A 26,541-nucleotide genomic window follows, 5' to 3' on the forward strand; every position below is an offset into this window, starting at 1 on the left:
CTGTTGGGTCCAGGATGCCATGGGCCCTGGCAACAAAGGAAATGGCGGCACGATGCCTTTGGGCCGTAGCCACCGATTTCCCAGCCCTACGTAAGGACATCAGAAAAAGTACTACCAACTCCTCCTGACCCCAAAGTCCTCCTCTCTCTGCCCCCAAAAAGGCTAAATAGGCCTGGAACGCCCCTTCATATGCCTTCCTTGTCCTGGGTGCTAGACTCTCTCCCACGAGGTGACGAAGTTCGGGGCACCGAGAGACCAGAGAGCTTCGGGGAAGGGTGCCGGCTCCGGGTCCGCTGAAGGAAGGAAACCCGAGAAAGCCTGCATGTGAAAACGAGACAGTGCATCAGCAGCCTGATTCATCACCCCTGGGACATGTTTTGCTCTGAATACTACGTTCAGTTGCATACACAGTAAGACAATTTCTTTGAGGAGCCTCAAAATCAACTTACAACGGGCTGCCTGACTATTGATGCATTCTACCACGGTCATATTGTCGGACCAGAACACAACAGAATGATCTCTGAACCCTTCTGGCCAGGTTCTCAGGGCCACCAGAATGGGAAATAGTTCGAGGAAAGCGATGTTACTTGTCAGCCCCTTCTCGTGCCACCATAGGGGCCACTTTTGTGCCGACCATTTTGTGCCGAAGATGGCGCCAAAACCTACGCTTCCTGCTGAGTCTGTCCATAGCCCAAGCTCTTCAGAGGAGACGGCTGGCTTGTTCCAGACGACCCGGCCATTGAAGTCCGCCAAGAATGCTAACCAAATCCGCATGTCCTGGCGGACCTCGGCCGATAACCTTGTGCGATGATGACCCTCCTTTAAGCCAACCATCGCTTGGGCAATTGAGCGGGAAAAGGGGCGAGCCATTGGTATCACCCTCAAGGCAAAGTTCAACTTTCCCACTAACTGTTGCAACTGATGCAGTGTAACTTTGGATGCCTTTAAACATACTTGGAGGGCTGCCCTGAATTTCGACACTTTGCTAGCTGGTAAACGGAAGCACCCCTCCCTTGAGTCCAACTCGATCCCCAAAAACTCGAGGCAAGTCGTGGGACCCATAGTTTTACCTGGTGCCAATGGCACGCCAAGATGATCCATTAACACACAGAATTCAGCTAAGGCCCGGGCACATTCGGAAGTACCGGCGGGGCCAAGGAACAGAAAATCGTCAAGGTAGTGCATTATATTTCGGAAACCCGTTTTCTTAGTGAACACCCATTGCAGGAAAGTACTGAATTGCTCAAAGTAAGCACATGATATAGAGCATCCCATTGGCATACACCTATCCATGTAAAATGACCCCTGAAACCCGAATCCCAGAAGACGCTGATCGTCTGGGTGTACCGGAAGCAACCGGAACGCTGACTCGATATCAGATTTCGCCATCAACGTCCCGTGCCCCAGGCGATTCAAGATGGCTACCGCCTCATCAAAAGATGCGTATCGCACCGAACAAACTTCTGGCTCAATTGCGTCGTTCACCGAAAGACCATATGGAGAAGATAGATTATGAATCAAACGAAACTCACCCGGGTCCTTCTTGGGGACCACCCCTAACGGAGAACAAACGAAATCCGGTACCGGGGGCTCACTAAACGGGCCGGCGACCCGTCCCCGGCTAACCTCTTTCTGAATTTTTTCTTGCACTACAGATGCATGTTGTAAAACGGAAAGTTGATTTTTGCACATCCCTACACCCTGAAAGTCCCCTACCGGGATGCGGAAACCATGTGTAAAACCGTTCCGCAGCACCCCGGCAGAAGTGCGATCCGGGTATTCGCTGAGCCAGGGAATCATTGCCAAGGTATCAATCGGGGTTGGTAAAGGCGCCCCTCGGCCTAGCTTAGACCTGTTTGGCGCCTCCCTTACCCCCATTCTCACTCGTTCTGGCTCTGCACGATGACTCAGGATGGGACGACCCACACGTACTACACTCATGTTTGAATTTACACGATCCCGGAGGCCTGGTACACTTCCCCTTGTTAAAATTAAAACAGAAACCCTTTCTCCCTGTATTGCCTGCGGGCCTCGACTGGTCGTCGGTGCTCGTACTTGGTCGAAAGGGCGTCCCCACATTTTGGCGGGAGTAATCAACAACAGTGCTCCCGACCAATGGCATTCTTAACATTCCCGATTCTTTCATCTTATCCCATGTTAAAGAATCGTAACAATCCCAAGTCAAACCCTTGTTATGTTCCTTTTCTTTCCTGAACAAATTGTCATAACAAAACCAATGGTTACCTTGATACGCTGTCGAGTAACCCATAATTCGTGATTGATAAACGGGAAACTCAGGAAGCAACTCGGGCCTACGTTCCCCCAAAATTGATGTGAAAATACCCCATGCATTGCCCCAGTTGCCAATGTTCTCATTTACCTTAAAGGCGGCCATCTTTGCGCGCCAAACACTCGGATGCATTAAGTCCTTCTGACTTTTTACATGTTCCACATCATAATGATCAACAAGCAGGGAAAAAATATTCACGTACTCCCCCGCCCAGATCTTTTCCTTTATAGCTAAAGGCACATGTTGTCCTAATCTCTCTCTACGAGAGGGTGCTGACTCGTCCCTTGCAATCGGCAATGGCCGCTTACCTGCACCGGACGCAGCTTCTGCCGCTTGCGGCTTGTCTATCCCCGCCAACGGCGTAGCCACTCTAGCTGCCTCTTTCTTCTCACGAAGCCCTTTTATCAGCGCCTGTGCTTCGGCAGCCGTGGCGCCATCACTACTATCCCCCAACCATGCTGCTAGCTGTGCTGCCAGCTCGGGGGGCATGTCTTCCTTGGATGTCGGGGTGACGACAACGGGGATTGGATTCCCCTCCATCGGTACTGGGGTCGGCGCCTCGAGCGGGGCAGAGGGAACCGGGACGGCCCCACCGGCTGGAACCTTTCTCGGCCTCTTAGGTCTCCCTCCAGCCGGCGGGGTGCCCGAACCCTCCTCCCCATCTCGCTCCGCCAACCGTTTCTTTATGTCGGACACTTCTTTGCAAAGGGCCCGCACCATCTGATCGGTCGTCATTCTTTTTGCGCCTTTCTTGGGCATCTCTCCGAGGAAGTATCTAGAAGACAAAGAAAAAGATCAAAACGCTCAAAATTGGCTCTTCGTTCCGTCCCGAGCTCACGTGTAGCGAGGAGGTGCAGCTTCGGAGCACAAGAACAAGAGGACGTCTTCTGGTCTTGCGCCTTCTTTTATCCGTCTTCAGGGCGGGCGAAAACCCGCCCCTGCCCGCCCCGGGGGCGTGGCTGGCTGCGTCGGTGTCTAGGCCAGCCCACTCTAGGGCGGGAAAAGGCGCGCCCCGGCTACGCCGCTTCGGGCATACCAGCCGAGACGCGCCTCCCGCCCAAAAATGGCTTCCCGGGGGGATCGAGGCACTCATCCATACGTTCGGGGGGACCGAGTGGTCGCCCCTTTCCAAAAGCTTCTCATTATGTAAACTAATTTGTAAATCAGCCAACTTCCAGTTGTCCATGACATGAACTATGGACATCATACCTAGAGCTGGATTCAAAATGATGATCTATGTTTTGGTCCTGTCCACATTACAAAATGGAAAACAACCCAAACAGCTTCTATTTTAGCCCTCCTAGAATAGATGCTTCACTTGAAGTTATCCTGTTTGCAATATCAGACTGACCTCAGGCTCACAAATGTACAACAACATCACCTCTACCCTGAAATAATATTTTTAAATGTAATTAAAGTAAGGCAATTTAGAACTCTAGCCCTCAGCTAGTGGAAAGCTGAAATTCTTCGGGGGTGAATAAAACTATAATTTTATGAGCAGGTTTGTACTACGATTGGAGACTCCTAAACTCTTACTAAGATAGGAGTTATCCTAATACTTCCCCTAATTGTTCAGGGATATCTGAAACTCGTGGCTAGCTGTCCTATGAATGCAACCATCGCTGATGGCTTTGAGAAACCACTTCCAGCACTACTTTGCAAACCTTATCCTTTTTTCTTCCTTCTTAACATACTTCCATTCCTCATCCTTTACTGTTTTGCATGTACCTACTTTCTGTTCTCAACAGTTTAACCATATGCGTATATAGAGAGAATGCCATGTAAACAGAGCCTTCTCCATCATGTCTGCAATAGTTCTCCTACCACCTTAATTGACTGCAAAATATTTTAATTAATCTGCATATATTTTAGTTCACACATAAACATTATGTTTAAAAATTATGAATAACCAAAAACCTATTGGTATGCTGTGATGAAACAGTATAGAAGTGTGAGAAATTCTGTTTCCTAGGATTTAATTTTATTAATTTAATCCTTTTTTTCTTTAGGATCAACAAAGTGATGGTGTACCTTACTTTCCATACAACTGGTATAGACAAGGTTTTACCAACGCAGAATATGATTCAGGGCATAACTTGAATGACGAGTTGTAAAATAACAGATTAGTGGGAAAGATGCAATCTTTTCTGTATTTAGCAGCAAGAAGAGGTTAGAGAAATTGTGGTACAGAGAAGGAGGAAACAGTAAGAGAAATAGCTCAGAGGGGTATCATGCATAGAATAGAAAAGAGGTAGAAAGAGCACATGTTTTTTCTTTCACAGACATTGATTAATCTAGGGAACAGAAATTATGACTAGTGTTGGAGAGAAAATGGAAAGGAAGAAGGTTTAAACTGACTTGGTAGAGGAAAAAGTTGAGGATCTAGGCTCAATAGAGGCCTAATTCAAGTGCTTATAAACAGGTAGGTTTTTAGTGTCTTGCTGAAATGAATGAAGTGTTCTTGGTATCTCATTTCTTCTGTAAGTAGGGGCTGTTCTAAAGAAGGACTGGGAGATGGCTGACTTCCATTCTATTTACATTTTGTAGATTTCTCTATACTGAGTTTACCTATTTGGCCAGTGAAAGAAAGTGCAGGCCAATCTGTATGCTGTGTGTTGAATCATTATGGGAGGTGTCAGTATGGGTGTTCAGAATTGAGATTCAATTTTGAGAAATTATGTGAAATTTCATGAATGTTACTTGATAGTTTCTCGCATGAAAATTACCTTCATTGAGATGTTTTCTACATGAATCAGGCTCCCATGTGCAAAAATTATGCGAAGTTTCACATCTGCTAAATTTGCAACATTTCACATATTTTGTGACTTTCTTAGACCTCAATATTGCCTAAGCCTCCATGACAACACTGACGGCTTTCACTGTGGGGTCGATCTGTAATGAATTATGTGAATTCAGATTTCTGGTGACTACACAGGATGGTTAATTTTAATTATTCTTGGATTTAATATGGTTTTGGGCTACAAAACTGAGCTGACTACCATTTTTGCACCATTGGAAGGCATAATTTCAGAGGAGAGTAGACAACTTGGAAGGAGTTGATTTCCATTGACTGAGATCTGAGCATGGTGTACTCAGATACCAAGTTCCTTCCTCAGAATCCACAGCTGTGCAGCTCTATATACAAGTTGATTAACGTTGTAGCAGTAATAGCTCAATTTGAAACTCTGCAAGTGATCGGGACTGGGTTGGAGGAAGACTGACTAATTAATAGCTACTAGTGAGGAAGAAAGTAAACCAACCAACTCAAGGTCTTTCCCTTGAAATGCATGCAGGATTAAAGGATTTGGATGCGCCTATGATGATCAAGGATATGTAATACCACTGATAAAATGAGAAGGACAAGGTAGTAGGTACTGCTCTTGTCCAAGAAGTAGTTAAAGTCATCCAGGATTTAAAGTGTTGCATTGTATGAGATACAACCTTTATGAAACCAAGCCTGGCTTGGGCTAGCTGACCGGCATTTTTATAGAACCTTTTTCCGGATGTGGGCATTTGTGGTTGGTCTGCAGTTAGAAAGACCATTGAGCTCTGTCTTTAGGCTTCTGTTTCTTAAATAAGGAGGCATTATTTGTCCAGCGTATAAGTCTGGTAAAATGCCGTCCATTAGGAATTAATTTTTAAGATGACACCATGTGTTTGGGAAACGATAACTTTTTTTATTACTTTGGATTGGATGGTGTCATTGTGATAGAAAGTTGTAAGTGGAAAGTGGAAGCAGAATTATTTCTGGCTCAGAGGTAATTGTGTTGTGAATGCAGTTTCTTAGCAATAGTATTTTATTTACAAAAATGTCTTGGATGTCAGAACATTTAATGTAGACTTATTTGAATTCATGGCTTGTTGAGCTTTGATCTTAATAACATTTCCACTGGGACTTTTAGATGTGGTAGTCGATTTGACAGGTCTTTACTATCTTTTTGATCTTCATAGATCATTTCTATTTAGTAGGAGTTTTTCTAAAAACCAAGGTTTGTGTGCTTTGAATGCTGTTTTCCTTATATTGTCCACAGCTTGTGGAATAGTTGTGCCATCAATTACGATAGAGGAATATACCTCACTAACTATTCCTAGTTTGGCAGGGACCGTATTTATTGCTAGTGCCAGTGTCTCTTCTGAGATGTTATTAAAAGCATGTTGTTAAGAGTGGTGTCACCCTCTTAAAGTGCTTGGGTTTGTAGAGCAAGACTGTTTCTGTGAAGATAAAGTCGAGCATGTTGCCTTAGGGTTTTGTAGACCTATTGAATAAGTGATTTATTACATGGACATCTTGAAGAATATTGAAGGAGAAAGTTGTGATGATTCAAATAAATTGATAGAAACTGGAAAGGTTTTCTGTCACATATGAATAGGTGTAGCAAATGGGGCAAATTTCAGATGGTACTTGTAGCAGAAACGTGTCTCATTTTTACACACTACGCATTCGTAGAAAAGACTTGGCGCATCCCCAGCCCCATCAGTATTCCAGAGGTGCGGGCCTGTTACGAAATAGAGTAATTTCAGATATTGGTACATCTGAGGCAGTGTTATTAACAAGTCATGTACTGGGCCTTTCAGAGGAAGAGACCTATTGGGAAATATACCGCAGTTACTCAAAATGCATTGATGTCTGGTCTACAATCCTGGGATTCTTCTCCTTAAGATAGTACATTGGTTTAAGACAATATGTAACTCCTTGATTGGACGTTTAAATCACAGAGGGGCAAAATAAATCTGTCACCTCTAAATGGTGTGGATATCGTTTTCATAGGACGCTACCATCACTCCTCAGCAGTCCTCCTGTACTTTTAATGGGACAGTAGCAGCACGTTTCAGGAGTGCTGCTGAGTTTTTATGGGGACATAATGTTAAATAGTTGTAATAATGTAGGGCTCTGCCCTGCTGGCACAGTAGCTTCTGAGCAGAGTTGCTTTACTTCCAATTGGCCAGTAGAAGGACCTCTCAGCAAGGGCATTTTATCCTTACTGTTGTAATGTCAATCTTAGTCGAAATAATGAGAATAATATGGCTTTCAGTATGAACTTTTACCCATCTGAGCAGGTATGTTGCATACAGGGACACTTTTAATGACCTCTCCCTCTCGCATACCTCTCATGTGAAAAGCGTTGTCAAATCCTTACCAGCCTTTCAGCATTACATCACAAAGATATTTGTGAGTGGATTATATTTGTGAATATGGTATACAATATCGTCTGACTTGTTTCAAGTATGGTCACCATAAAGTGTGAACCAAAATATCCTATATTGTCCGATATAAATATTGTTTCATAATTCCTATTTAGGACACAATATTTATGTACAATGATATTCTGCCAACGATATGCAGCTACCACACCCAGTAGCAGCCCCTCGAGGGAGTGTTGGGTGGTGGGGGAGGGGCGGAGGAGGGTCAGGGTGAGGGGTAGTGAACTCCGGCTTACGGCCGAACAGAGGTAAGTAAAGAAATAAATAAAATGAATTACATTGCGCACTCTGTAACGCCAAATGGTGATGCAGCGCATGCAATGTAATTCGTTTTATTTATTTCTTTCTTTACTTACCTCCATTCGGCCGTATGCCGGAGTTTACTACCCCCCAACCTGACCCTCCCCTGCCTTACCGCCTTGCAGCACTCCCTCGAGGAGCCGCTACTTTCCACACCCATACATGGCCAGATTCAAAGCAAAAAGTTATGTGTATTTTTCGTAATATGCTGGGTAAACAATGAAGGTATGATTTGAAGTTAATCAGTCTTATTCTCTTAAAATAAAGAACAACTAGTTTATGTTTCTACCTCTCAGCCCACCTCTTCAAAACATTTTATTTCCTTGATGCAGGCATCTAGAATGGAGAAAAAATGATTTCCCTTTACTTTGTCCCCCATCTTTTGCAATCAACAACAACAGAGATTCCAGGATTTTATTTACTGTCTGCTTTTCAGGCCTCTTGAGACATCAATCATTGGATGGCCCCTTCAACACACACAGCACAATACTGGCCGAAACTATCGGATTTTAGAGTTGTGCACTGTTTAATTTCAATGAAATGTGGGCAAATAAATGTTAGCCCAACATAGGTAAAAACATGATGTATCACCCAGTTCAAGCTCTGAGTTGTAGTAATGGTTTAGGTTATGAGAGCTGCAGCAAACCTCAACCAAATATAAAATGGAACCATATGTGAGCAAACGGCAGCACTACAGGAATCTAAATACTAATTTGGAAAATATGCAGGTGCAGAATAGGAAAGGAAATTAAGAAAGCAGTCTTGTTGCAGAATATGAACCGAATGTTAAAAGAGACATCTTTGACTGAGGACAATTTATTCGCTTTTGTGAAGACAATCACCAAAAAAATCTAATACTACTGAATTTGCACATGCTACGATATTAAAACATATTTCAAAATAATAAACAACCTTACCCCTTAAATGACGATCCCAAGTTCATTTGATTCCATGTCATGCATTCAAACTGTGAGGTCATTTGGCATAAACTGTCACTGTCACAAAAATATCTAGAATTAGAACTTAGATTAATTGATAAATCTCAGTAATTTAAATTATAAGCAATTCTCTTAACGGGTCAGGAAACAGAGAGCTGCAAGCTATGATGTCAAGTGACCAAATGTATCAAACATTTTTAACCTCGGAAATAAATGTCTCGGGCATTTCCGGAGAGGATTTGTCCAATCAGATAATACTACGTTACAATTCGAAAGCATGCTTTCTTTTTGTTGCAATTTTTACTAGAATAGAGAGTTGTGAGAAAGATGACCTATGTTGTCTTGTGTAAGTACGTTATGTGAGCACCGCAGTCTTTATTTCTATAGGAAGAAAGCAAAGTTTAGAAAGAAAATTCCTTAAACATAACTAGGAAATCTCAAGGTGAAAGAACACGCTACTCATTAGGAATTTGTATTGTATTGTGTACATTGTTGGGACAGATACAAGCATTGAGTAATAGCATTAGGATTCACCGGTCTCTCATTACTGGGGTTTAAATGTGCTATTAGTTCTGAAATAGAAACAACAAAGAAGAAATAATGACCTTAATGGCTACAATAATGAGTAACAGTAAAAATTACAGAAAATAATTTATCATGAGTGGTCCCTTAACTGTAGCTACCAACCCCATCCGAATTATATTAAATTCTTTACTTAAAATGGCGGAAATCTTCATTGTAAAGACCGGAAGAAAATGAGAAATTACCAGGATAACCAGAACCTGAAATACCAACACCCCTTCCCCCGATAATTCCTCAGTTTTCAGTGAATCCTTACTCAGCTATTATGAAAAACAGCTAAATTCTTGAGCAGCACTTCTTCCGCTTCAACTCCTGGTGTCTTGGTGGAAAAACACACGCCCAACTTCCACACAACAGCAGGAAAAACATAAACCATTGTGTTTGTTTTTTCCTTCTCTATTGAGGAAGCTGGGCCTGGATTAGCCCTAAAAGCAAGGGGTGTTGCCAGAATATACAGAACCAGTAGCGGCTCCTGGAGGGAATGCTGCGGAGTGGTGAGGCGGGGCGGGGGAGGGTCAGGGTTGGGGGTAGTCAACTCCGGCATACAGCCGAACGGAGGTAAGTACATAAATAAATTAATAAAATGAATGACATTGTGCGTGCTGCAACGCCAAATGGCGATGCAGCACGCACAATGTAATTTATTTATTTATTTATGTACTTACCTCCGTTCGGCCATATGCTGGAGTTTACTACCCCCCAACCTGACCCTCCCCGGCCCCACGGCCCCTCAGCACTCCCTCCAGGAGCCCCTACTGGCAGTAACTCTGAAGGGGGATTGGGTTTTCCTTTCATTGCAGCTCCAAGAGCTACATCAGGAGCTGCTTTGCATAACAGTGAAGCCGCTTTCAATTACCACTGTGACAGATCCACCTGCTTTTGTTTGTTTGTCTACTCCCATGGGTGCTAACAGCATTATTGCCCTTACCTGCAGGTATGGAACGTATTGTGCTGTCCGGTGCCTCAGTATGCACTGGGCTTTGACTTCTCTAATGTCCTTGCCATAGTCATATCAGTTTGCACATTTAGGAAGTTTGTGTTATTCTTAATCACATTTGATTTAAATTCATATTTAATTACTAAGCTCATCAGATTCATATTATAGTACTGGCAATAAAAGCATTTATGTATTGTACGTGTCCTATTTATTACAAAATTCACCATTAATAAAATACACAGATCATTATTTATATAATTTGTATTTGACTAATTTAATTGAGTGTAGCAGTCTGAATGTGACCGAGATTGTGATGAATTCATAAACATAAATGCATGATGGAATGATTTGCCATCATCTCATAATTCAACTCACTGAAACATTTTTACAAGATATACCACTGTCCTCTAGGTAGTACTACAGAATTGGTTTCCCAAACTCTTGGAGGTCCCAGTTCAAGGTCACGTAAGTCCCCAATACATATTATGTGAGATTTTAAACTGCAGTGTGGAGAAGATAGAACCTTCTATAACAAAGGCCATCTTCAGCTAGAATGCCCCACCTTAAAATTGCGTTCTAACACTCCTCTGGCCAATATAGGTGCAATAAAGCAGGCTTGCAAGCCAGTCAGTGTTTCAGCAGACCGACTGGTTGTGTACTACCCTGCCCTGTGCGATGTGACGCATGTTCTAATCAGTTGCATCACAAAGTGTGTATTCACAGATCACAAAATGCCCGACATCATTATTATTTTATATTGTTATATTTTGCGATCCCCTGCGAATGGCTCAGGACAAAATGAATGAGGTCTGTTAGCAGCTGCGGTCGATAGTGCGAGTACCTGCCGGGCAGTGACGTGGGGAGGGGTAGAGGCAGGGTAGGGGGTAGAAATCTATGGATTACAGAGCTTTACAGGTAAGTAAACATATAAATAAATAAAACGAATTTCGGTGCGCGCACTGCATCTCATATGGGGATGCAGTACACACAATGAAATTCGTTTTATTTATATGTTTACTTACCTGTAATGCTCCGTAATCCATAGATTACTACCTCCCCCCCTCCCACTCCCCACACGTCACCGCCCGGCAGGTACCCCCACTACCGACCGCGGCTGTCTGTGAGTGATTTCCATCCCTATGTTCGCATTTCATGTATGTCAACATTTGTTTGGTGAAAGTAGACTATGTCCCTTAAGGGGACAGCTGCTTTAAAAATAGTTGTTCATATCCAGGGATTAGATCAGTGGGTGAGGGGCCTGCATTAGTTCCCTGGACCACCGTCTGTCCTACAAGTGCATGTGGCACAATTCTCTCAAAGCAAAAGCTGGCCCATGTGGGTAGCTTCCACACTGTGGGTCAGTTATCATCCCATGTCAGGTGTTGGTAACTGATCAATGATTTGCAGCTACAACTGCAGTGGTACAACATTGATACATTAGGTAATGACCACAAAATAGAAGGAAAACACTCTATCAGGTCCACTCTTAATTCCGATTCAGAATAAGTCACAAAAATTGCTCTGCAAGTTAGAAATACTATTTAACTCTTAAAATAACTTTAGTGCATCATACTATAGCTTTTTATGGTCGCAAAGCCTGTGATTTTGTGAATCTCAGTCTTCACCACTAGAAAAATACACTTCTGTAAATCAGGCTCTAGATGTTTAGACCTCAAGCAGAAATTACAGATCTTTAAACCTAAAATAGAAATGCAAGGTATTTAGACACGAGGCTGGTAAATGCAAAACTGACCAACAGGTTTTCCTTAAAAAACGCCCATTGCATTTTTATAGGCTACCCGTGTACATACCTACCTGACAATGAACACATGTGTACCCTAAAAAAGTGCTACTTTCAAGAAATGATACAAGCAAGCAAAATGAGTCACGCTTTTATAGTATGTCTTTGAACCATTATATACAGATGTCATATTGTACCTATAGGTTCATATTTTTTCTAGACATGTAAATTTATAGTCAAGATGTTAATTCCCTTAGATAACCTCATATTTGAGCAATATCAAGGTTTTCTAAGTCTGTTTATTTAAAAATGTATTCCCCTCAAGCATTTAAGCATGGTGGTAGAACTCATAACGCCCTGGCAAGTAAAATTCTCTCTGTTACACTGTGTAATCCTGGGACATCTGCTTTAATTTTTTTTGTTTTATATAAAACGTATTATTTTTTTAACTACCATAACAAATTTACATTTTCTCCTTAATAATCAGTACCTCTTTCCATAGACTGATTTTAAGAAAATGTATATGTTATATCATATGTTCAATGCCAAACAAACTATCAGAGTAGTGACACTTAAATTGCCGCAGACAGAAAATATGGGTTTCCTCATTTGTCACCGAGGTTTGACCGCTTCATCCATTAAAGTGTCTATTACTATTATGCGTTTACAATATCCTGCAAACCACCTCAGAAACGAGCTGTCTCTCCCGCCGTTTTCCCGGCTTCGAGTAAGCAGCTGGTGCTGGGCTGTGCCACTGCGTTCTGCAATTCCACAAATTCTTGCTGTAATGCTGATGTAATTAATTCCTTCAGGGGTCTTGATTTTTATTAGAAGTGCCAGCCCGATGCCTTTACAGCAGGAGATTTTCTTTAACTTTCTCCCGGCTGGCAGTTCATTTGTTAAGAGTCCTCCCCCGCCATCCCCATTGGAGTTGTTCCCCTCTGCTTTTTCATCGAGCAATCCATTTTTCCCGCGTGTCGTTAGTCGCGCCACCCTGCGCACATTCTGCTGGCTGGTGACTGATGGGCGTCGCCAGCGAAACAGTGCAAACTGTTGCACAGAATTTATACCCGGAGCGTTGCGATGTTCGTAAACATATAGAAATGTATTTGCGGGTCCTCCGGAGTTTGCCCGCTTGAATGCAGGCCGTGACGATGAATAATGATAATAGTGCTGTGGAATTTTCGGCATGACTCACAGCGTGGAATCCGTGACCAGTTCAACATGAAAAACTCCAGATTCATAAAACTGGCTTGTTAACGGATTTATATGGTAATAAATTAGAATATCTGAGCAACGAAAAAGAGTTACTTCAGCCTAAGAAATTATTCTTAGAAAAAATGAGGTTTTCGGCCGATGATCAGAGAGTGCGAAGTGGAATAAGTGTAAGTAATGGAAATCTCGCAGGGCCCAAACCTCTAAGTATTTTTTCACGCCTAAATTCAATGTAACTGCACACAAAAAAAGACAATTCCGTGGATATATTTCCAAATTTCCAATCGTGTTTCACTAAATGAGGACTGGTGGGTAATGTGCCTTCTCAAACTATGGGGCATATTCAAGCCCCTATCGACACCACAACGTCACTTTCAGTGACGTGATGGCGATACGGGCTTCTCCTTATATACAAGGCAGCGTTAAGCCACTTAAAGTGGCTTAACTCTGCCTTATAAATAAGGCACCCTTTCACGGGAAACAGGAAGGCCTAAGTAGGAGGCAGCGCCAAAATTAAGTTCAGGGAAAACCCGGTCTTAAAAAGGTGAAATGACGAGACATGCTTTATATCTCCTCATTTTTGTTGTTTTCATGTGTGCTGCATTGTGCAGCACACATAGAAACAGCGAATTACCGCTGATTGTTTATGTGTTGGAAGGTGACACTTTCTGCACATCAACAATCTTCCCCTCAACGCAGACACTAGGCTGCTAAGTTTAGCACCAGCGCAGGCCAAAAAGCAGTGCTGCACCATTTTCTTGTAAATATGGTGCAGCACTGCGTGTCTGAAGTGGTGGAGTGCAGCCTTAAGCCAGGAAGGCTAACGCCGCGCTCGGTCACTTTATTGTAAATATACCCCTATATTCTCAACCTGTATTTAAGAATACAGAAATCCCGCAGAGATCATGACAGTTTTGCACCTACAAATTTACACCGAATTGTGGGTTTGTGGGCATAGCTGTAAACGAAGGGGAAGACCCACAGACTCGTCGACTTGTGAGTAATCAAATACCTCTTGCAGGTAGTTTGCCATTCTGGAAAAGCATGCAAACCTACTGTTGTCAAGGGCAGTCAGTGCATTTCCAGAGTTGTCAACTTATGTATGCATGGGGGTGGGAGAGAAGGAACTTACATATATTATAAGTGTGGAGGGAAAGGGTATCTTCATGTGAACATTTATTTTCTCACTTGAGAAACAGCAAATATAAATAGTTAATTGTGATAATACCTATTTGCAACATGTGAAACAGGCAAACATTTTCACGTACTAGGTATTATGTATTTGCCATTTTACACTTTTGAGTACTCCTGGAAATACTAGTGTAAATCTGCACATGGCCTCCTGGGATTCTTGGTGAATCACAAGAAAGTAAAAAATGTGTTCCAAATGTGGAAGCAATCCCCCAGATGCAGAATTCTGACTTTGATATTAGTGATTTATTATCAATTGAGCCCATAGAGAGTAGAGGGAAAATGACAATGCTGGGCAAAATAAGCATGTGGACCATTTGTATTTAATCTCTCTGACAGTGTTAAAAAAACCCTATGGTCTGAAAAAGTCACGATTAAATATTCAGGACTGAGAAAGTACTCTTATATGCAAAGTGAATAGGAAAATGAGGTACTAAATGTAGGGGTATGTGAAAAGTTCCATCAATTCAATTCATGGCACTTGTAGAGAGTGCAGCTGCCTCTGAAGAGGTGTCCCGCCTCTAATGGAGAGCTTTAGAGAGAGAAAACCTAAAACGCACCGGGCTGAGTACACATTAGACAGGAGTCCAAAATGGCTGAGGCTTTGTTTAAAACCAGATTCAGAGGGACTGCACCGCAGGCTGAGAACTACATTCCACAGTTGCAAGCCAGGAAAGTGAAATATCTCCCGTCTCTTCTAGCTTTGTGGATGCGAGAACTTGGAGCAGTTTGAGATTATTAGAATCCCGAGATCTACATTGAAAATAGGGCTCAAATCTTCTCCTAAAGTAGAGAGGACCTATGTGAGTAGAGGCCCTAAATGCAAAGGTGAGTGCCTTGAATTGGATCCTCTTGCTGACAGGAAGCCAGTGAAGATGACGAAGATGATGAGTTAAAGGGGTATGCGGGGGAATCTTTAAGATTAGGCATGCAGCAGAGTTCTGAATAATTTGGAGCCATGGAGTTAGGAAAGCCGGCATATTCAGGTACAGACTGTTGGAGTAATCCAATTTGGCCATGATCAAGGCGTGGCCAACAGTTTTCCTAAAGTCCTCCTGAATAAGGTGAAGCTTCCTTCTGAGCGACCTAAGGATAGCAAAGCAAGTGGCATATAAAGGCTTGATTTAAGGCTCAAATGTGAATTTGGAATCAAATGTTACCCCTGGGTTCCTAGCCAACCGTGCTAGTGGGGAGGAGCACCAAAATCAGACGGCCGCCATATGCTAGACTCAGGGGCCGACTTGGTGCCAAAGAAGAGGATTTAATTTTTTTTCAGAATTGAGCTTAAGGTAGATCATCCATTCCATCACTGACTTTAAGCAGGGCTTGAAAGTACTCAGGGTTGCTTGCATGTTTTCATGAAAAATCAGGAGAAGTTGGGTGTCGTCCACATAGGAGTCCACCCGCAACACCCAGGCCTCAACAATTTTAGCCAATGGCTCAAAGTACATATTAAAAAGATTGGGGCTGAGCACCGAGCCCTGAGGCATGCCGTACTCAAGTGAGGAAGTTAAAGGAGATAGGAAGACTGCCTGAGGGCAGTCTTTCAGGAAGGATCTGAGCCAAAAAGGGAGCCTGGTGTCTTATTGCAATCCTCTCAAGTCTGTCTTTAAAAGGGGGGTGGGAGACAGTTTTTAACCCTGAGGACAGATCCAAAAGCATGTGAGGTTCTTCGGTTTTCGAATTCGTCCCGTATTTGGCCGCCATGTTGTGTCCCGTCGCCATTTTGTGTTGCCCTCGCTCAGGCAGCACGGCAAACTGGGTGTTTTTGCCTTCTCCAGCTGCTACATGTCTCGTTTGTTAAAAAGTAACCTCCTGCCCTTGTTTTCGAAACCGATGTTGTTGTCTGGCCGAGTTCACTAATCCATGTCTGGGTTGATTGATCCCTGTCTCGACTGACTATTTGGCTTCCCCTATTCTTTCCTTACTTTATCTTATCCGATTGGCCTTTGCTATTCTCTCCTTGTATTCTCCCATTACATAACTATCCTTTGAGGCACACAAGTACGTACTGCCACTTGCAAATTGGATTGTAGGCACTAGCACTGATTAACTTGAGGGGAGGGGTGAACACGGGGTGTGAAAGAAGGGCGTATTTGAGACACTTGATAACTTGTTTTCCAACTTTTCTTATTGGCTAGCCTTGTATGTATTGGGAGTATATGTTGTAAATATGTGTGCTATAAAAGATTGTGCGCCACGGAATAAAGGGGCAGTCTCCTGAGAACCTACTCTGTACTTCTGGGACAACTGTGCTTAGCTGCAGCTAATAAACCAGGTTTTCTACGCCTAACAGAGTGTCTCGTGTCTCTGTCCAACAAGGCAGGTGAACTCGGAGATTTAAGGTGTGCCCTGCGCCGCCAGGCCCATAAAGCCCGGTTCTCCACTTGACCATAACTGGTGAACTCTGGTGAATATTTTGCTTTATGAATTATGATTCATCGAGTAGGGCAGAATTGGTACTGTAACCTACACAAAAGCCTGATTGGGAGTCGTGCAGAAGGAGGAAGTGTGATAACTGCCTGTTGTACTAGGGGGAACTTTGCTTCTCCACCACTGATGTAGAGTCGGTGTGCAACATTTCAATGAATTTGATTGGTTAAAAGGCTGGACTCTAATCTAACTATAGGTAGTTTCAGATCTTCAGGTAGGCTGAAATGAAGCAAATTGCCGGATGCTACTTGCAAGTTTTGTGTGTAGAATGGCAGGGAGATTTCATTCAATGAAGGAATCTTCCAAAGTGAGAAAGCAACCCAACATCTTACCACTCTAACGCTCAGAATAAAACGAATATTGAATATTGAGCTGATCAATCCAAATCCTTCTGTTCAATGCAGCGATTTATTGTGGAATCTAGTTATTTGCTCACACTTCTATTTTAGCTTTGTCTCATTAATCAGAGAACTACATGGTGATACCCATTATCATTTGGTTGTGAATCTATTACCACTTCCACATTTCAAGGCATTTATGTACAGATGAGGAAAGAGTCCTCTTGTCCAACTGGAGAACTCCTCTGACTTCAGCTTTTCCAGAGCGTTTTAGATGGTGGATCGTTCCCCTTCATGCACCTCCTGTCACTGTAGCCTAAAATAGTTACTTATTCTTTTTTTGTGTGTGTTTGTTAGGTAGACCTGTAAACGTTTCACATGGATATGATACACATATAAAGTATTTTAGGACTCATGAGAGGTATTAAACGCTGTTGATAAATAATCATGCAGTGCAATACATGCAGGAGAGGACTACATCTGTGGGTGAATTGCTTTAGCAATGTGTTTCCTTCCTCTAAAGACTTTTTCTTTTGTTCTCTGTGCTTCAGGATCTGTATGACAGATTTGGCACTCACATCTTCAATCGTTTTGCCCAGAGGGAGAAGAGATGTCTCTGTATCACCTGGTTAAGGAATCCCCTGAAGCGGAGAGTGGAGGTCCTTTTGATTCCTTGTCGAAGGGTTCTTTTGTATCCTTTTACCTGTCTGCTCATGAGTCCTGTGGTTATGGTAAAGATTCAATAGTAGGATGCTCTTTATGGCTCCTCAATGTGCTCACCGGGTCTGCACTCATTGCTGTAGAACATGTCCCTTGAGTCTTCTATGTGATGTTAGATTCACTCCATCTCCTTCGGTTGCACTGCTGTTCCTCCCTCAGTTCTGTCATATGCATCTAGGGGCTTGGAATTTGAGACAATAGGCCTTCAGCACCACGGACTTTTGGAAGTTGTGGCTTTAGCTGTGCAGAACCCTAGACAGATATCTTCATTCACCCTTGAGTGTTTTCTGTGGATGGTGTCTGTCCCAGGTGTTGCAGTGCTTGTCTTAACCTACATCCTCAGGTGCTGGACTTTAACCAGGAAAGTCGTCCCAGATTTTGTCTAGGGCTGCTCTAAAGGTGCAATTTGCAGCTATTCAGGCTTTTAGGGGACCATGGAGTGGCTTGTCTAGTTTCCAAGTTACTTATGGAATTTTTCAATCTGAATTCTCCACAGAAGATTTTATTTTCATGATGGTTCTCCCTTTCCAGCCAGTCGATGATATGCCTTTGGATCTCTTGATGCGCTAGATGATTTCTGGGACACCTAATTCCTGCCATCTGTGCTGATGTTTAGATTTAGATAATTAGGCCCTCTTTGGTGTTTCCATTCGCATAATCATATATTCTTAACTAATTTTATTGTTTATCTGTGTGGCATATGTAAAAAGCAGCAAAGAAATGAATGACGAATTATGAACTCATAATAACTTGTGTTTTAAACACTGTATTTGCTTTAGCATATTTATGCAGATCAACCTGAGGATAATGAGCAGTTGTAACAGTCCTGCCAGGATGTAAAAATTTACACCGCGCAGTTCACACAGATTCCAGCAGTAGTCTTCATTTAGACAAGCCTAGCAACATTATAATATGAAAAACTGTGGCTTTGTAATTGCCCCATAAAGTAAATTTACACAAGGTGAATCTCCTCTGGAGAAATTGTCATTGTTAAGACCCTAGGAGGTGAGAGGAGAGGAAGAATAAATGAAGGAAGAGGTGGAGTCAGCGAGGAAGAGATCACATGGAAGAAAGAAGGATGGAAGGTAGGCACTAAGAAAATCAAATGATGAGCAGAGATCTGTATGATGGGACGGAAAGAGAGATCAGAGGAAAGGAGGAAGGTAGGAAAGGAAATGTCAACAGAAAGAAAAAGGCAAAGAAGGAAAGGAAAGGGGGAGGCAAATGGGAAGAAATAAAGAAGAGGGAGCTGACAAAACGAAAGGAGAATGCTTAAAAATATATACGCTTTCTAGGGTTAGCCAGAGATAGCATGAAATATCTCAAACCTAACAGTCAGTGGAAAGAGTGCCAAAGAACAGGAGGTTCAGTAAACGGTCAAGTGGTTAAAATAATTGAATATTTGCCAACAGTGTTAAAATGTGAAGCAAAGGTCTAAAAAAATATGGAGGTTGTTTTCCAGAATTTAAGAACTTAAAAACACAGGGTTATCTGTAAAAAAATATAGACCATCAAGTGCCTAATTGTAATAAGTTAAGTAGTAGGCAGCTCGTCATTCTTGTAGGAAAAAGGCACAAGGATTACACTTTAAATGGGCTATGAACCCTTTATTCCTCACACCCTATTGTCAGCTTTAGAGAAGCTCTTTAATTATTCACATTGTTGTCCAGCAGGCACTGTCTGACCTCCTTCTTTGGTACAGTCGTGCATTATTGAAATGGAAGGACAGTGCCCCTTCATTTTTTTCATCAAAATACTTTTAAACACACTTTAAAAAGTGTACATTTAAAACACATTTTAACAGTGACTAGGCATTCCATGCATTCGGACGTGGTGTCTGCACGCTGAGGGAGTTGCAGTAGACTCCTTGACTCCAAGCACTGGGTGTCTGCCGCTCACTGGAAGCTATCTACTGCCGTCCCAGAGGACACCGCTTGCCTGGCTCGCTAAGCTTTAAGAGAGGCAGCGATGACAATAGCTGTTGTGGGAGATGTGCCCAAAAATTCAGGAAATGTGAATTAAAATTCTGGCCCCGTGAACCGCAGGGCTCACTACTACATGCGGGCTTTCGGCAAGCTGTCATTTCCAACCAACAAACTGAGAAGTCAAGCTTGTGGGAGGGGAACTGATACTGAGAGAGGCCAGACATTGTCTTGGTTAAGCATAACATTATGCATATCCCCAAATGCCTGCCATAAAGAATACACTTGGAGAAGAAAGGCAGTGTGCCTAGAGAGAGATCCGATAAATCAGGAAGAAACTGAAGCCCACAGATCCACGAAGAGCAGGGGCGGATGTTAAACATCAATATATTCAGGTTTTGCACCCAGCCCTTCCGGATTACCCCCACATTCATCTCATCCAATTATTACTTTTCAGTTTTATAAATAGTTACTTTCCAATAGGACAAAGTTAATTTGACACTGTAAGTACAAAGCACTTTGTGATAAATGCGCATGACAAAAATCACTTTTTTTTCTGAAAGTGAAAGCAATTGTTACAATCCCTGCTTAGTTAGTGGAAATTGAACAGCGTACGAAAGGTATCCGATATTCACTTTCCGTTTATAATGCTGGACGCTTGAAAACATGATATACTGATGTAACACCCGAGGCCACTATGGACATCATTGGAAAAACGAGATACAGGATTGTCAAGTGTTCCTTATGATTTTCTCTGCAGTGACCTTAAATCTTCTGTGAATCACCTCATGAAGAATGGACCAATGGAGACTGAGTGCTGATTGGAAGCCCTTTTGCTGTGCGTTATGAGATGTTGACGACTAGAATTACAGCACCTCTAATTAACCTCTTTATTTATGATACTACATTGTTTTGTCCTGGACGGTCATTCGAATATGTCTGCCACTTTAGCTACAGTGTTGCTTTCCATGCTTAGGGAGGTCGGAATTGGAGGAAGATCCAGTCACTGGTGAAAATACTATTTGGGGATTAGATACCAAGCAGAATATCTTCCTCCTTTTATGTCACCTATTAGAGCGCTTTGTTAATGGGTCCTGCGGGGGTCTGCACCAGCCGCGGCCTGTTGTGGGAGTTCCGTGGGGCAGTAAATCAATTAAATTAAATAAACACATTTTGTTGCGCGCCCTGCATAGCAAAATGCGATGCAGGGCGCGCTACGAAATTCGTTTTACTTACCTGTAATCATCCATATTCTGGTGATTACCACCCCCCACCCTGCCTCTCCCCCGCCCTGCCTGTCTGGCCCCACGGAACTCCCTCCACGGGCCACGGCTAGTCTGCACTCAGCCCCACCTTGTTTAATATCTACATACGCCCATTGGATAATCTTGTTAGGTCATTTGCTATCTCATGTATAAATTGTATGAATTACACTCAATATATCATTATCATTATATCATTAGGCAGGACAAGGGTGGCCTCGCTTGAGGTATTCCAGCAGCTCATGTAAACTGTACCTTTTTGGCTACAATCCAACGCCTTGAAGTTTAACACTGAAAGAAAGGAGGTTTTGTGGTTTCTCGTTCCTCTTTGACCAGACCATATCCTTCTACATCTTGACCTCCAAACTGGTCCGAGTCCCCTCTCCCAGTCCAGTCTGAAAAAAAACGTGGTTTCTGTTTGGATGAGAACCTGACATTGGTAAAGCAGCCAAACCATATAAATTCGTCCTCTTGATGGTTTTAAGGTAACTCGTACCACTCTTTCCTCCTTCAGCCTGCCGGACAGTGGTTCAGACTTCGATTCTTATTCCACTTCACTACTGTAACTCCCTTTTTCTGGGTGCTTCAGAGGATGTGCTGAGCACACTTAGGGAGTTGCAGTAGACTTCACATTCAAAACATGGCGCCCAAGCTATCTGTTGGTCTGCCTTGGCATGCCTCATCCTCTGCTGCACTGTGTATGCTACATTGGCTTCTAGTAGCTAAAAGAATTGCTTTTAAGTTGTGTAATACCTAATTCTGCAACCTTCGACTTGAGAAAGAAATTCTAAATATATATCAGCAATAGATCCTTTCGTTGGATGGATGCCTCATTTAGTTTAGTTCTCACATTTCAACAAGCTCACCTTGGCGGGAGGGCCTTCTCTGTGTGACGGTGAAATTATGGAATGCTCTTCCCACTACATTGACAAAAACCTTCTGTTTAAGTTCTGGGATTTTTGTTTTCCCTGATGTGTGTTGCTTGATTTCTTCTCTGGTTTTTGGTTAGGCATAAACTGTGGGTAATGGTAGCTATCAGTTTCTGCGCCAGGACACGTTTTTGGTATTTGCCTGCTTATAAACTCCTAACATAACAACATATTTTCTGTGACAGCATTAGAGGTGCCAGTCACGGCTGAATGATAAATATTTCATGTGAAGTTAATTTGACATTTAAATTGTTACTTTTTGCGCTTTGGTATGTTTAATGAACAAATCTATCCTTTGCATGTTCGCCTAAAAAAATGTAAACCTATCAGGGGGCTGGGAGTTCTACAAATATTCGCCATTTGACAGTGGAAGAATTGGGAAAACTGAAGTATTCTAAGGAGATTATTTCCGTAGGGTTCAGAAGAATATACTTTTGAGCATAGAACAAGTTAAGCGGACGCTGTGAGCAGTCAAGGCAGGCAGGACTGTGAAATAATGCAGTTATTATTCATGTTTATCTGTAGTGAAAGAAAGCGATTGATTCTGGTAGCAGAACAAACCAGAGACAAATAAGTTGTTCAAAATCAGATTGAAAAAATCACAGGATTAAGTTTCAGTAAAATAAACTCTTGTGGTATAAGAACAGCATGGCTATTTCCTCTAGGTAACAGAGGTTTCCTGAAGAAAAGTGACCTCAGTAAATGCAGAATAATTGGATGACGATGATGGGAATTGGTCAATGAGGTGGACATTTATTTAAAAAAAAAGTAGCAACGGCAGGTGGAGGAAAGAGTGGTGTAGGTAGCACTGAATGTACAAGAACAGAAGTCTAGCAGAAACACAAAGCTGCGCACCAGCCTGAGGCAGGAGTGATTGACCTCCTGGACCTGCCCAAAGTGTTCTTAACCTCATTGCCATGATAACAGGTGAATGACCATGATGTGAAATATATCTGTCCAATTACAAGCAACGGGACTCCTCGTTAACTGCAGAAGGCCCAGATCCTGCAGCGCTGAAGAGTGAAGTGTAATGTAAATCCCTATAGACGAGAGATGCTATGAAGAAAAAGAAAGCAATGGTGAGACATTGCCATGCTTTTGTAAAAGATAAACTAGAAGGTACAGCACAGGCACACCCGATGCAAAGTGGTTAAACAGAGGTAAATGTTGCTATAGAAAATCAGTGCATTCAATAAAAAAGATGCCCCTTCATTACAAGCAACCACGTATTAGCCCACTTTCAGGACCGTTTTGTTCTTTATTATTCCATAGAATGCTTTGAGTGCCAAATATATGGCCAGGAGCTTCAAATAATTGATATATTTGGTCTGCAACCCATGTACCATTGAATACTTTTATTTCCAAGATGTGCGCCTCTTACCATAAGCAATGTGTGTGTGCGTGTGTGTGCATGTGCGTGTGTGCGTACGTGTGTGTGTGTGTGTGGTAATGGTCACTTGCAGAAGAGGGTCTAAAAAAATTCCTGCTGATTAACAACTTGTTGCTGTTTCACCAATCCAGATAGTGATGTGTACTTGCCTTTATCAATACTTGATCATTGAGATGGCCCTCCACTTGTGATACTTGCCTGGTGAGGCACTGCTGGTGTGGGAGCATGTTTAATCTGACTTGTGGCATAATCACTATATTTGATGCTGTCATTCCAAGCTGTCTCATTACAGTTGTTACTGCTATTGGATGAGTAGACTGAAAAAGAGCAAAGCTTTTGAAATGCCATCACCCTGTGGCAATTGCGTTTTGCTGTCCCATTGACCGTATGCAGTATTGATCCTAGAAATGTTTGGATATGTTGGGGGATGTGGTGCAACTTTTCACATTGATTGTGAATCCTAATGCATGTAATTAACCCTGGGCGGGTCACTCTGCTCCGCCAGTGGAGTTTGCGGAGATTTGCCTACTCTGCGCTCCGTGGCGAATGCAGAGGTAGGCAAAACTCTGCCTACGCGGCTGAGCTGAGTTAGCCACTCCCTCCCCCCTTCCTACTTTAAACTGATAAAAATAAGGCACTCATCTGTGTTTCTGCCATCTTCCCTGCCTGGTCACTCTCCTTCCTGCTCCTCTTGCGTCCTTCTTCATTAAAAAAACACTACGTTGTACGTCTTGCGAGTGCGCATGCGCAGTCGCAAAACATACAACATCGTTTTTTTTTTCAATGAAGAAGCAGACCCTCCAGGATTTTGAGATTTTGAGGTTTGCCACGAAATCGACACTTTTGTGAAAATGCAGCGATTTTTACAAAAGTGCCAGCGAAATCGGCACTTTTGTAAAAAGGCCACAATTTTTACACAAGTGCCTGCGAAATCGGCAATTTTGTAAAAATTCCGTGATTTTTACAAAAGTGACAAACACCTTAGTATTGTTCATTCTCTTATGTAGTTTCATCGCAAACACTCTAGGAGCCTTTGTCGCACTCGTTGCACTTCTAAACATACCGCTAGTTCAGGTACTGTAAATTGTTTAATGAAAGTGGAAAAGTGCCAGAACCCACTAGTGTTTTCAGAGGGTCCCCCTGAAGGGATTTCCTTGCAAGCAAAATTGTTTTCTACTTGAAGATGATGGTGGATTTTCATCTCTGTGTAAAATCCATCGCTGCAAGATTGAATGTGAGCTGCCTGTGCTACTTGCAAGTCCCCCAGGAGTAAGCCTGTCTGTGTTGAGAATACAATAAATGAGTAAAACACACAAATAATAGATTTATACTTATTCAAGCATGGCTTCACTTTTTTTTAAATTGAAGCACCACTGTGCTTCAATTTTGCACCTGCTCAGTGCTCCTGATGTGATGAAACCGTTCTCAGGAGTAGTGCCACACTGTATGAGACTCCACCGCCAACCTCTCTGCCTGGAGCTTATTTTCTTTCGGGTTTTTATTTCCTGTTCCTCCTCGCATGGGATGTACTTGTATGTTCTTGGAAGCTGGTGATGGTTTGACTGGCCTGTGCAAGATTTCACAACATATTTTGTTATCGCTGGATGTGCAGGGGTTCGTCAGTGGGGGAAACCTCCTGTGCAGCACTGTGAATCAATTGCTGTGATGCTTGATAATGAGACATATGGCACAAAACATGTAGAATGACCTGTGCCATCAAATAGCCCTCGTTCATTTAGAAAGCCAACGTGGGAACACTTTATTGGAGAAGCTTGCTCTTTTGTGGCCACCAATGCTCTTCCACATGACCAGAAGGTGTTGCCTTTCCATATAAGCAAATCAGCACTATTCAGCACAGGGTGGAGAGGGGGTGAAGTTCCTTTTGAAGTCTTTTATGAGCCACAGCCGAGATACCCACTTACTTGCTGATTTGTACAGATTGAAACCAGAAAATCTGGATAAAATCATGGCTTCTTAGGCAAATATTTAATTTCAATAACGTAGGTTCTGGAATGTCATTTCCTATCGGATGCTACCAGGCCATCTTTGATGGGCATCTCAGAACATATACTAAAGCAAATGGAGGATTGCATTTCCAAGGGAAAACAGCCATCTCCCGTGGGGGCTGCTTCCTCTGTTACATATCCCAGGTTGCCTATTTCAAAGCGGAATACTCTGATAAAACAGTTTCCTTTGATTTAAGGCTGAAAATGAATGATTATGAGTAAAATAAAGTGCCGCAAAAATGCAGCTAAATTTCCACATTTGTGCTGCTAAATTTCCATATTTGTGCTGCTAAATTTGCTAATCCATGCCGCTATATACTGGGTAGTCTGAAGAAGGACACGAGGAGCAGGAAGGAGAATGTGGCCGGGCAGGGGAGGCAGCAGAAACACAGGTAAGTGACTTCTTTTTATAATTTTAAAGCATTTGGGAGGGGGGAGGTAGCAGAGCGATACGTAACTCGACAGAGTTTTTTTCAAACTCCATGGAGCTACTCGTAGAGGCACTACACCAGCTCCACCCACCCTTACACGTAAATGAATTAGAGCCATTTGAGTGTGTGCTATGTATTTATGTTTGCTGTTGCTCTTGATCAGCCAGTGGTCTAGATATGGGAAGATGTGGAATTCCTCTCTCCTAAGGTGCTATGACCACCACCAAACAGTTTGTTAAGACCCATGGGCTGATGTTTCACCAAATTGGAGAACTTTGAATTGGAAGTGTTGTCCATTTACCACAAATCTTACAAAGTGATGATGCTCAGGATAAATTGTGATATGAAAATATGCGTATTTGAGGTATAAGGCAGTCATAAAATCTCCCTTGCAAAGCAGCGGGATGACATGCTGTAGTGTTATCATATGGAAATGCTCCACCACAATGAATGATTTAATGTTCTTAGATCTAGTAAAGGTTGAAGTGTTTCATCTTTTTTTTGGAATGATAAGTACATTGACTCCCCTTTCTCGATAAGGTGCTTTTTCTATAGCACTATATTAAGGAAGAGCTTAAACTTCCTCTTGTACTAGAGTGAGATGTCGCAGGCAGGTCGCTCTCCACGCCACCACACGGCTGCCAGCTGCCTTGTACCTGCTCCCTGCCGCCCACCTGTTTTCCCGCCGTTTCCTGCTACTTTCCGCTGCTGCGT

The 26,541-nt window shown here is 42.7% G+C and overlaps 1 protein-coding gene across 6 annotated transcripts in view; it reads right to left on the reverse strand.

Moving 5' to 3' along the window:
• The window catches only part of WT1 (WT1 transcription factor), a 273,662-nt gene that overhangs the window by 99,815 nt on the left and 147,306 nt on the right, over positions 1–26,541 (reverse strand). For 3 of the 6 annotated variants that reach the window (XM_086955844.1, XM_086955845.1, XM_086955842.1), the window contains exon 4: positions 8,710–8,787. The exons of the other annotated variants lie outside the window; for them this stretch is intronic. In XM_086955844.1, the coding sequence (XP_086811970.1) occupies positions 8,710–8,787 (78 nt within the window). The remainder of the gene's footprint in view (positions 1–8,709; positions 8,788–26,541) is intronic. 6 annotated transcript variants of the gene reach the window in all.

The sequence above is a fragment of the Lissotriton vulgaris genome, chromosome 2_1 (genome assembly GCF_964263255.1).
Source record: "Lissotriton vulgaris chromosome 2_1, aLisVul1.2, whole genome shotgun sequence".
Taxonomy (NCBI): domain Eukaryota; kingdom Metazoa; phylum Chordata; class Amphibia; order Caudata; family Salamandridae; genus Lissotriton; species Lissotriton vulgaris.